An 11,372-nucleotide genomic window follows, 5' to 3' on the forward strand; every position below is an offset into this window, starting at 1 on the left:
AGGGATGTTGAGCATTTTTTCATATGTTTGTTAGCCATTCTTATATCTTCTTTTGAGAAGTTTCTATTCATGTCATTTGCCCACTTTTTGATAGGGTTGCTTGATTTTTTCTTGCTGATTTTCCTGAGTTCTAAATAGATTCTTGTTATCAGTCCTTTATCTGATGTGTAGTATGCAAAAATTTTTTCCCATTCTGTAGGTGGTCTGTTTATTCTCGTGACTGTTTCTTTGGCTGGACATGCACTTATTTCTTCACTTTAGAAGGGAACCTGACACTTACCACCTTTGATTCTGTGTCCCTCACTGCCATGGCCATACTCAGCTGTACAACGGGGCATATGAGAGCACCATCTCCTAGGGCAGTGGTTCTCAAAGCGGGGTCTCCAGCCAGTGGCATCTGCGTACCTTGGGAACTTGTTCAAAAGGCAAATTATGGAACCCTGTCCCAGATCCAGTGAATCAGAAACTTGGGGAATGCGGCTTAGGAACCTGAGTTTTCAGGAGCCCTCCAGGCGATTCTGCTGCAGCATGAAGTTTGAGAACCACTGTCATAGGGTTGTTATAATGATTACGTGAGGAACATGTGCAGAATTCACAAACAGCGCTTGGCACCTACGTATTATTTAGCTATTCACATCATTACCATCATCATCATTGCGGCCAAGATCTTGTCTAATAATGCGTTAACTTCCAGGAGTACCAGGAACTCACACATGGAGATCCCCTTGCTCTGAAGCAACCTCCACGGCAGGTACATATGCAAGCTGGGTCTCCTAACAGCACAAAGTTCTTCTCTGTCTTTACCATTTACCATAATGACACTGGGTTTCAAGGGGGAAAAAATGCAAGTCCCTACCTTGGTTAGGAAAGACTTTATTAATGGGGCATATTGAATAGGGAGATGCTCAAAGCCTAAACCAGAAATGTGCAAGGAAAGGAGCAGGTGAGCAATGCCTGTAATGCAGAGGCCGTGGGACAAGAGGCCAGGCCGTGGAAAGAGTAAGGGAGGTGGGGAAAACCTGCCGTGTGGGGGTTTTGAAACAAAACCTGTCAGACATTGCTAGGGAGAGGTGACGCAGGAAATGCCATCTGCAGTCAGGCACATGAGGCTGGGATATGGGTCTGAGATGGAGCAAAGTCACATCGTGGGAGGTCCCCATGGAGTTTAGGCCTAGCTGTCCTAGTCCAGCCAGCCCCAAATTATGAAACACACAAAGTTTTGATCAGCCTTGTCAAGAGACTGATTTTTACTTATGTCATGTGTAGTGGGACGAATCATAGCCCCCAAAGGAATCAGGTCTTAATTCCTGGAACTGGTAACTATTTTACAGCAAGACGTTGCAAATGTGATTAAATTAAGGATCTTGAGAAGGATTGCCTAGGTACACCCTAAATGCAATCACAAGTGTCTTTATAAGAAGGAAGCAGAGGGAGATGTGACACAGACAGAAGAAGAAAATGGCAATGTGACCAGGGGTTGCAGAGAAGCGGTCACACGTCAAGGAATGCAGCAGCCATCAGAGCTGGAAGAGGCAGAGAACAGATGCTGCGCTAGAGCACCCAGAGGGCAGGAGCGCAGCCCTGTCAACACCTGTCTGCAGCCCGGTGATACTGACTGAGGACTTCTGACCTCCTAACTGTGAGAGGATACATTCCTACTGTTTTAAGCCTCCAAGTGTGTGGGAATTCGTTACAGCAACTATAGAAAACAAATACTTCTTGTTTCTTGAAAAGACTGTTTTTCCAGATTTGAGGAAGAGATCTTCTGGTATCTGGCTAAGAGTGTGTGGAGCATAGTCTTAGAGGGGAGAAATTCCACAAGGTTGGTTCCCTTGCTACCTACCGCACAAAAAAATGCTTCGCCATAATTTCATTTAGATATATCTGTCACGTTTTGTGTCTTCTGTAAAGTCAAAATTCATATAGTTAATCTCATACTTTAAAATGGAAAGGCTGAACCTCAGAAAAGCTGTTAGGAAAGTTGCATGAGAGAAAGTAAATGCTCAAACTACACCAGGAAAGGACAACAAGCACAAAATGAGAGTTTAATTAACTCGTGTTCATTGATTTATGTACTTGATGAATTGGCTGACAGGTTAACTCCACAGGAAAAGCAAGGTTACAGTAACTCAGAAAAGTAAGTTATTTCATAAGTGGTTTCATATGAACATCAAGTCATAAACAGATTGTCTTCCGTATGATTACCAATGGTTCCAAACCATTTTGCAAATAGACAGTTTGCTGAATAATGCTTTGTTTTGAGACAGGGTTTCACTGTCACCCAGGCTAGAGTGCAGCAGTGTCATCATACCTCACTGTAGCCTCAAACTCCTGGCTGGGCTCAAGCGATCCTCCTGCCTCAGCCTCCAGAGTAGCTGGGACTATAGGCATGTGCCACCATGCCTGGCTAATTTTTTTTTTTTTTTTTTTTTTTTACTTTTTTATAGAGATGAGGTCTTGCTATGGAGGCTGGTCTCCAACTCCTGGCCTCAAGCAATCCTTCCACCTCGACCTCCCAAAGTGCTGAGATTACAGGTCTGAGCCACCATGCCCGGCCTAAATAATGTTTTTTTATTATCCACCAATTCTTGGCTCAGTGAATTTAAACAAAATGGGAGAGAACTGTTATACTGGGGAGAGGTTTTAATTGATGTCAGGGTCTTGAATTCCACCACATGAAGTCTGTCAGTTCTCCTACGGTTTAAAACATCCAGAGACTGGGTAAAGAATTATACCATTTTAATAGTTAGCAAAAGAAATCTACGCAGATGTACATGAGAATATACTTTCACAGACACTGCATTTCAAATAGGAATCAGGAATTTCTGCCAACTGCATTTTATCAAAGGTAGAGCTAAGGCTTGGATGCTAAAATGTGACCATTTTAAAAATTATCACCCATCAAAATTATTCTGCAAGGAAATGGGAATAGAAGAGTAGGAAAAGGAACAAAATGGCTAGCAATACCACATTTCTATAATCCATTATTTAAGAGATTATGTATAGATAGATGTCATAAATTGGAGCAATCACATCTTCCACTTTCTTGCTTAATGGCTTTCTCCCATACTTCTCTTGAATTTAGATATTTCTTAGTTTAATTTTAGATTTTGGGCACCGTTAGTATGAAAAGGATCCACGTTTTCTCCACTGCATTTGTCTCACATTCCAAGAAACAAAGGCGATGCCATTCTTCAGAGCAGCACCTGCCACTCAGCCTGCTGTCAGGCTGTTGCTCAAAGCACACATCTTAATGCAGTGGCAGGTTTTTCCACTCTATGCAATCTTAGGGAGCTGTGACCCAAGGGCAACTGAAAAACCCACGTGTTAGAATAACTCAGATTTCTTGTGATAGACTGAGTAAACAAACAGACAATGGCCAGACTATATGGCAATAGAACCCTGACACACAGACGAAAAAAACATAATATCTGCAGAGACCAGCTCAGAACAGGAAGGACTTACTCAACAGTGAACAACTTCCTTATTATTGCCTTTACTTCCAACCCAGGACAAACCAGAGAATGCCAAATATGCTCCCCAAACCAGTCACATAAGATGCCCCGTTTCTGGTTATCCCTTCTCCAGCTTCTCCGTGACATCAATCTCCAATCAAGAGGTACCCAAAGTGTCGCCTTTTTCCTACTAAAGCCTTTTTCCTACTAAAGCTTTTCCTTTCCCCTGACTTTGAATTGTCTCTCTTGTTATAACAAGTTCTGAATATACAGCTTCTGTTTGTTCTCATGGGTGGTCTTCATTTATTGTCATGCATGAATGACTGTGTTGAGCACAACGATTAATTTTTTAAAACAAAAACAAAAACCTCCAGCTATTTGTGATACAGTATACTTTTGTAAACATGTGAGAGCTTCTGTCCTTGGTTGTGTATGAGGGATAAGCTTCTACTTCAAAGGATGTAAATGAAATTTTTAATAAATTGATTTTTAAAAACATTTATCTAATCGTGCCTCTGAAAGGTTAACAGGTTTTTTGTTTTTAAATTGACAAATAAAAATTGTATATATTTATTCAATTTAATTTTTAAGTAAGAGTTTACAAATCAAAGACTATGACTCCATTTTTGTAAAAAAAAAAAATATGCCTAGAAAAGGGTTATAGAGGAAGGGTGAAGGGGTATTTATTTTCTACAATATATTTTCTATAATGAATATGTTTCTTAAAAAAGCAGTTTATAGATTTTATATATTAATTTTATAATATAAAAAAATTAGAAATGTTTCTGAATTTCCTTAAATCCTTAGCTATATATTTTTTCTCCATCTAAAACAATTCCTCAAGCTGTATAACCTCAGCCCTGATATATTAAATTTACTGAACTAAATATCAAGAGAAGCACTTCGGATACCGAGGAACACATCATCCATAATACAAAGAATAGGAAAGTTAAAAGCAGTTTCCATCATTCTCAACTACTTTTCGCCAATTTTTTCTGTAAATAACTGGCCTCTGAAAGGTTTGAGACAGTCCTGCGAGGAGAGAATCCCTGAACGGAGAACACACGAAAGGACACGTTACAAAACGCCACGCGGCCGCTGGACACTCAGTCAGCCCGCGCGTCCCTCCTAGGGCCGGGTCTTGACCACCCCATCACGGCTGTGGGGGACGCCCTTCCCTACCAGATTCTTCTAGAACCCAGCTGCCTCCCACCAGAAACGGGGATATAATGCTTCTGCGAGCGGGCTCTGCATTCCTCCAACCGAGTCCACGTTTGCTGTGGATCAAACAGGAGCCACTAGCATACTGGCTCTCGGCCCTACAAGATATTTTAACAAAAAACTATAGGACTAAAGGAAAAACAGGGTTAGGCTGAAAATCCACACCGGGCTCGCTGTTAACTTCTTTTCATGAACCACCCGCCCAGCACATTAAGTCGGGGTACTTAGTGTATCTGATCCTCCAGGGAGGAGCTTGACTGTCCTCTGCATGGCCCCAGGGTTCCCAGCATCCCTACCCCCGGGTCCACCGGGGCAGGCGCACCCAGCTCCTGGACAGGTAGGGACTCGGTAGTGTCACGTGCTGGGTCAGGGCGCCCGGAGGCCCCGCCCAGCGGCAGGCGCAGCCAATAGCAGCGCGGGCAGACTGTGGGGGCGAGGCCAGCCGCCTGAGGCCTTAAAGTCCAAGTCAGGCGCCGCCGGGCCAGAACGGCGGCCTCGGCAATATTGAACTTGCGTCCGTAGAGTGCGCCTGCGCAGCTAAGAGCGCCGCAGGTGAGCGCTCCTGGCCAGGCGGAGCTGCGGCGGGAGCTGGGACTGGAGGAAGGGACCCCATGCAGAAACATTGTGGAGGAGGGAGCACGAGAACGTCTGCCCTGAACTCTGCCAGCCTTGAGGTGGGGAAATGGAGGAGGGCGGTTGGGGACCCCAGGGAGGCACCGAGACCACTCGGGGTGAGGGGGGGTTCCCAGGTTGTGTAGATCAGTCACATTTCGGGCTGCGGAGGGAACGGGTATAGCAGCCGGGCGGTCTCCGAGCCGCGTTATCTCTGGGCCTGCCGGGGTCAGACAAAGCGGCTCGCCCCCCGCACGCCGGGCCGCCGCAAACATCCTGTGGCCGCAGCAGGCGCCTGCAGAGGGCGGGAGCAGGCGGCACGCCTCCGGCGGGTAGCTGGCCCGGAGCCTCGGGACTTGCCTCCTGCTCTCCGGGCGCTGGCTCTGGGGGCTCTGACTTCCAGCGCCGCGGCCACGTGACCCTGTCCCTGGTGTGGGGGAGTGGGTAGGAGTGTTGGCAACACAGGCCCAAGCTTGGGTCCGCCGGAGCGGTGGATGCTCTCCTGCCCAGTTTCTCCTGGGAAGGCATTCCAGAAAGGTTTCATTCGAGAAAGGGAGGTTGAAAGACGTATCTCACCTGCCATGCATTAGTCAAGAAGGTGTGAGATGGCCTCCCAACTGTTGGAGATCCCTTTGCCCCTACTTGGGATCAGACGTCCTCATTAGTGAGGTTTTACTTGGGCGACCTCGGTGCTGTTGGTAAATCACTTGGACCAATCGTTCCGTGTTTCCTAGTTGTTGCCGTAAGATTTTGACCCATAGGTACAATGAGACCCTTATAAAAATCTAAATTATTATTGCACTATTACAATGAAGTCTGTTTAAGTTCCTATAGCACTTGTCAGGCTGGTTTTCATTTTGGTGGGTGAATCACATACTCTTGTTTTTTCCTAAGGGTATGGCCTGTTTTTCTCTACCCACATCCTCAGCCTTTCCACAGTCCTTGTGTTTATACTTGAAAAGATAATTTAAATGTTTTCTAGTCCATCATGGTGGCTGCAAGCTTTCAATAGAGAGTAAGATGGCCTTTTAAAAGGATTGGCTTCGTCAAATTCTCATTTCTTTTCTCTTCCTAGGTTTTTGAGACATGAATCCTTCACTCTTCCTGGCTACCTTTTGCTTGGGAATAGCCTCAGCTACTCCAAAACTTGATCAGAATTTAGATACGCAGTGGTACCAGTGGAAGGCTACACATAGGAGACTATATGGCACGGTTGGTAACATCTGAAACTGTTCAGAGGGACTCCAGAGAGAATGGTCCTTGCTGTTGCGAGTTTGTAGCCAGAGACTAGCTTCTAGGGGCCGGCTCTTACCAATAACCTAATGAAATAAACAATTCCCAGAAGAATCAAGCCATCTTTGGCTATGGTTTCCCTTCCATCTTTGTCTGCAAATCCAGTTGGTGAGCATGGGTTGGGTTTTAGGTAGAAATAAAGACCATCAGTTATGTGTTTGCCTCTAGAATGAAGAAGGATGGAGGAGAGCAGTGTGGGAGAAGAATATGAAAATGATTGAACTGCACAATGGGGAATACAGCCAAGGGAAACACGGCTTCACCATGGCAATGAACGCCTTTGGTGACATGGTGAGTGTGGTGTGGATTGCCGAACTCTGGTCTTCCTCTCCTCAGTTCTTTATCAAAATAATCTCTTGCTTTGCAACATTTTATTTACTTTTCCTTGAAGACCAATGAAGAATTCAGGCAAGTGATGAACGGCTTTCGAAACCAGAAGTACAAGAAGGGGAAAGTGTTCCAAGAGCCTCTGTTTCATGAGGTCCCCAAATCTGTGGACTGGAGAGAGAAAGGCTATGTGACTCCTGTGAAGAATCAGGTAAGACGCTGTCAGATTCAGACCTTCCATCTCCCACAGGAAAGCCAAGAAAGAATTGGTGTCATTGCTTTGGTAGACTGTGGAGTGCCATGTAGTTTCCTGGGTTTTTTTTTTTAAGAGTATTCAGATATATGGCCTATTGTCAGTTTTGTATTTGTCTTGTAAACTGACAGATTTTTTTATTCCTTTTTCAGGGTCGGTGTGGTTCTTGTTGGGCTTTTAGTTCAACTGGTGCTCTTGAAGGACAGATGTTCCGGAAAACTGGCAAAATTGTCTCACTGAGTGAGCAGAACCTGGTGGACTGCTCTCGGCCTCAAGGCAATCATGGCTGTGATGGTGGCCTGATGAACTTTGCCTTTGAGTATGTTAAGGAGAACGGAGGCCTGGACTCTGAAACCTCCTACCCATATATGGCAAAGGTAAATGAGGCCTCTTACTTTCTTGTCATTCCAGCTCTGCATTTGGAAAGTTGAACTTTTCGAGAGATAAGACACCTTTTTCAGAATTCACATTTTATCTCTGGTCAACTTATTTGCTAAAAGAAAAAAAATAGAAATTTAAAAAAATTCATATTTTAGATGGTACAGTCTATGTCTACAAACTCTCCGTACAGATCAGTTTTCTGATGAGATGGTTTACATAGAGCTAGCTGTTCTTCTATGTAACGTGGAGAATAAGCAAACCATTCCAAATATAGTAGAAATTTCTCCATTGTGAAAAATTTCTTATGGACAGGCCAACTTAGGCAGTCTCATTGAAGAAACGTTAGCTAATTTTTCAGTTTCAAATGAACTAATAAGGTTTCACTTCCTGAGATGATTTATAAGAGTGTTGACTTGGAAATCATAAGGTGCAAATTGCTGAATGTTTTGGTTCTAGAACTCATGTTCTCTAGGAGGTAAATGTTAGTGATCAAGTCTTTTTCCCTTACACTGTATTTAATTTTAAAAGGATGAAGTCTGTAAATACAAGCCTGAGAATTCTGTTGCTAATGACACTGGTTTCGTGGATGTCCCTGTTCGGGAGAAGGCTCTGATGAAGGCAGTGGCTACTGTGGGGCCCATTTCTGTTGCTATTGATGCAGGCCATGTGTCCTTCCAGTTCTATAAATCAGGTAGGTATTTGTCATTTTGTTACAGACATTTAGGCAGAATTGGAAAACACCACTATGATTGACTCTTTGGTATAGACTCCTGCTTTCTAGGACTATAGAATTTTGAGTTTGTGTGTTGAACAGAGTGATGTTTCCATTTGACATAATAAAGCACTTTCTCATGATTACAAACTCTTCATAAATACTTTTAGATGGCTGTGTAATTCATCCTATAGATAGAACCTAATTTACCTAATAACTGTTCTCTAATTTTTGGCCTTTTTTCTAAAACTTTTTTATGGCCAGCATGGTGGCTCATGCCTGTAATCCCAACACTTTGGGAGGATCCCCTGAGGCCAGGAATTTGAGTGAGCTATGATCAGACCACTGCACTCTGGCCTGAATAACAAAGCAAGACCCTGTCTCTTAGGGTTTTTCACTTCTGTAATTAGGACTATAAAGACCTCCCCTCAAGTTTTTTTGTTTTAGTACTATTTTAGAGTGACATCCTAGTAGTAGAAAGGAGTTACGCAAATTGGTATTTGGGCTAGGGGATAAGTGCCTAAGTCACCTTAACCTTGAAAACAATAGGTCTTATTTTTTGGAATTTTTTTTTTTTTTTTTTAGTAGAAAATATCTTGAACTTAGTTTGTTGGTTTCTTTTTTTTTTTTCCTTTGTGTGGTAGATATCTGAAGAAGTTTGTTGGTTTCTGTTGAATTAAGGGTGACATTTTGCTTTATCAGCTATTGTTTTAAGTCCTTATTTGGAATTTGTTTGACATTTCACTGAATTTGGAGATGTTCTTACTGTGAGTGATAGGGTGGGTCACTGTCACTTGAAGCTTCTCACTCCAGTGTTGATTTTACTCTCCCAGGCATATATTATGAACCGGAGTGTAGCAGCAAAGACCTGGATCACGGTGTCCTGGTGGTTGGCTATGGTTTTGAAGGAACAGACTCAAATAATAATAAATATTGGCTTGTCAAGAACAGGTATAAATTTTAAATTGTAAAGGAAATTCTTGTTTGGAATCAGTATTTGGGTACAAGTCCACAAGAGGTCAATTTTGAAATCCCGCAAGTCTTTCTTCCACTTAGAGTAAACACAGAAGTATCATTGTCTGCTTATAAAATTCTGTACCAAGCTTGTGGTTATGAATATGTATTTGTAACATCTTCTTACTAAACTCTGAAAATTATCCTAATTCTGAAACACATCTGGCCTCCAGGGTTTCAGAAAAACTGTGGACCTGTAGGGTTGAGGGCTGATTTCCTTTTTATGTCCCCAATTTTTCAACAAGCAGAACACAGGCCTCTGTGGATTCTTAAATCTGAAAGATTGTCCAGGAGTCCAGTTGCCTATGTGTGTCCTTTCTGCTGTCATTTGATGCCCTGCCATTGAATTTTACTCTTCAGCTCTCAGAGGCTTTGAGGGTTGTATCAATTTTCACAACCAAAGTTCTTCAGTTGAGATGTGATGAGATAAGATAGCATGTGGAGATAGACTGCTACATTAGAATCCCAGTTCTGCCTCAGTTTCCTATCTTAAAAAAGTTCTAAACTACATGTATTGTCTGAAGGCATTTTTTCAAAGAAGCCAATAGACTTGAAAAATCAAGTGTGACCCACAGGAATCAATACATTTATAAAGAGATATAATAGCACTTAAATCGTGCTTACCACGTGTCAGGCACTAATCTAAGTATTAGCTATTATTAATGAAGCTAATTGCTTTTTGATTCTTTGTATAAAACAGAAAATTTGCTTCTCTTTCAGCTGGGGTCCAGAGTGGGGCTGGAACGGCTATGTAAAAATAGCCAAAGACAGAAACAACCACTGTGGAATCGCCACATCGGCCAGCTATCCTACTGTGTGAGCTGATGGACGGTAATGAGCAAGGACTTCAGTGCAGCATGCGTTGGAAATTTATCTTAAAATTGACTGAACCCTTATTGTATAAGATAAAACACTTGAATCATTGTGGATCCAAGTTGTGATTTGAATTCTGTGACATTTTTACAAGGGTAAAATGTTACCACTACTTTAATTACTGTTATAAACAGCTTTATGATATCAAAGCTCATTGCTTAATTCTAAGACTTTTGAATTTTCACTTTTTAAAAAGATGTCTAAAATTTTACCTTTTAAAATAAATTTTAATTCGTTATGTAAAGGTAGCCTTCTTTCTGTTTTTAATGCATTAACTTTTTGTGTAGTCAGGAAATATATAATTGGGCTCTGAAGACATAACTCAGTGTGTCAGTGGCATGTTAAGAGAAAGATGCTGGGTGACATTCTGGTTCTTATAGTTTATAAATGTACAGATTTTATGTCAGCTGCCCATTGGCTGTGTGTGATGCAACTCTGGAATCTACCAAAATTTGACAAACAATTTGGAAGGACAAAGGTAAATTGTTTTAGTAAAGATAAAAAACAATTCACTTTTTAGAAAAGTGAGTTGACATAACATATTTAGAGGTGGGTTTAGATAACAGAAAAGGAAATCCTCCTCCTTTGACTCGAGACGGTCGGTTATGTGATGAAAGTCACATCATTAATTACTGGAGCATCTCCCTGAATTACTGGTGAAGACCCTGTGACCATTCTGCAGGCCGAGGAAGGACCAGATGCAATTAGATTACTAATGCTGTTTTATTTTTATTCGGTCTAGTCTCTGATGACATTCCATATGGCTCTTCTTGGAAAGCCTCGCTTGTTACCCAGTGTTAGCAAAAGTAAATTTTATGGTTGTGGTTAACAAATCTTGGGTGTTTGGTGATATAATAGCTGGAGAAATGTGTTCATGGTCCACAAGAGATTAGGTTAAATAGTCCTCTGGTAGAAGAAGGGTGAGAGATCACAAGTGAAAGGCCAGAAGTCACTAGGCCAAATTTAGATTTTGTTTACCTACCCCTGAAATAAAAATAAGTCTGAAAGGCAACAAAATAGGCTAAGCATATAGTTCCACAGGAAGTAAATATAAGTAAAATAATATATTTGTATATTTAAAAGACTGGCAGGAAATACACCAAACTTCTGGGTGGTTTATGGGTGATTATTTTCTTTAACTTGTTTGGCAGAAAGTGTATTTTTATTAGCAGGAAAAAATATAGTAAAAATACACCTGCATGCTGCAGGCTGAGAAGCAGCTGTGTGTGTT

At 42.1% G+C, this 11,372-nt stretch overlaps 1 protein-coding gene across 3 annotated transcripts; it reads left to right on the forward strand.

The window, feature by feature from the left end:
• The first annotated feature begins 5,174 nt into the window (after positions 1–5,174).
• LOC138387138 (procathepsin L) lies at positions 5,175–10,309 on the forward strand. Of its 3 annotated transcripts, none has more exons than XM_069474043.1 (8): positions 5,175–5,228; positions 6,364–6,500; positions 6,750–6,872; positions 6,973–7,119; positions 7,314–7,538; positions 8,071–8,233; positions 9,088–9,205; positions 9,989–10,309. In XM_069474043.1, the coding sequence occupies exons 2-8, from the start codon at positions 6,375–6,377 to the stop codon at positions 10,086–10,088; spliced, it is 1,002 nt and encodes a 333-aa protein (XP_069330144.1). In that variant the 5' UTR covers positions 5,175–5,228; positions 6,364–6,374; the 3' UTR covers positions 10,089–10,309. The 3 variants fall into 3 exon arrangements, with proteins under 3 accessions (XP_069330144.1, XP_069330143.1, XP_069330145.1); XM_069474042.1 differs by having other exon boundaries at positions 5,179–5,350; XM_069474044.1 differs by lacking the exon at positions 5,175–5,228 and having other exon boundaries at positions 6,363–6,500.
• The last annotated feature ends 1,063 nt before the right edge of the window (positions 10,310–11,372 follow it).

This window comes from Eulemur rufifrons, chromosome 7, assembly GCF_041146395.1.
Source record: "Eulemur rufifrons isolate Redbay chromosome 7, OSU_ERuf_1, whole genome shotgun sequence".
NCBI classification, from domain to species: domain Eukaryota; kingdom Metazoa; phylum Chordata; class Mammalia; order Primates; family Lemuridae; genus Eulemur; species Eulemur rufifrons.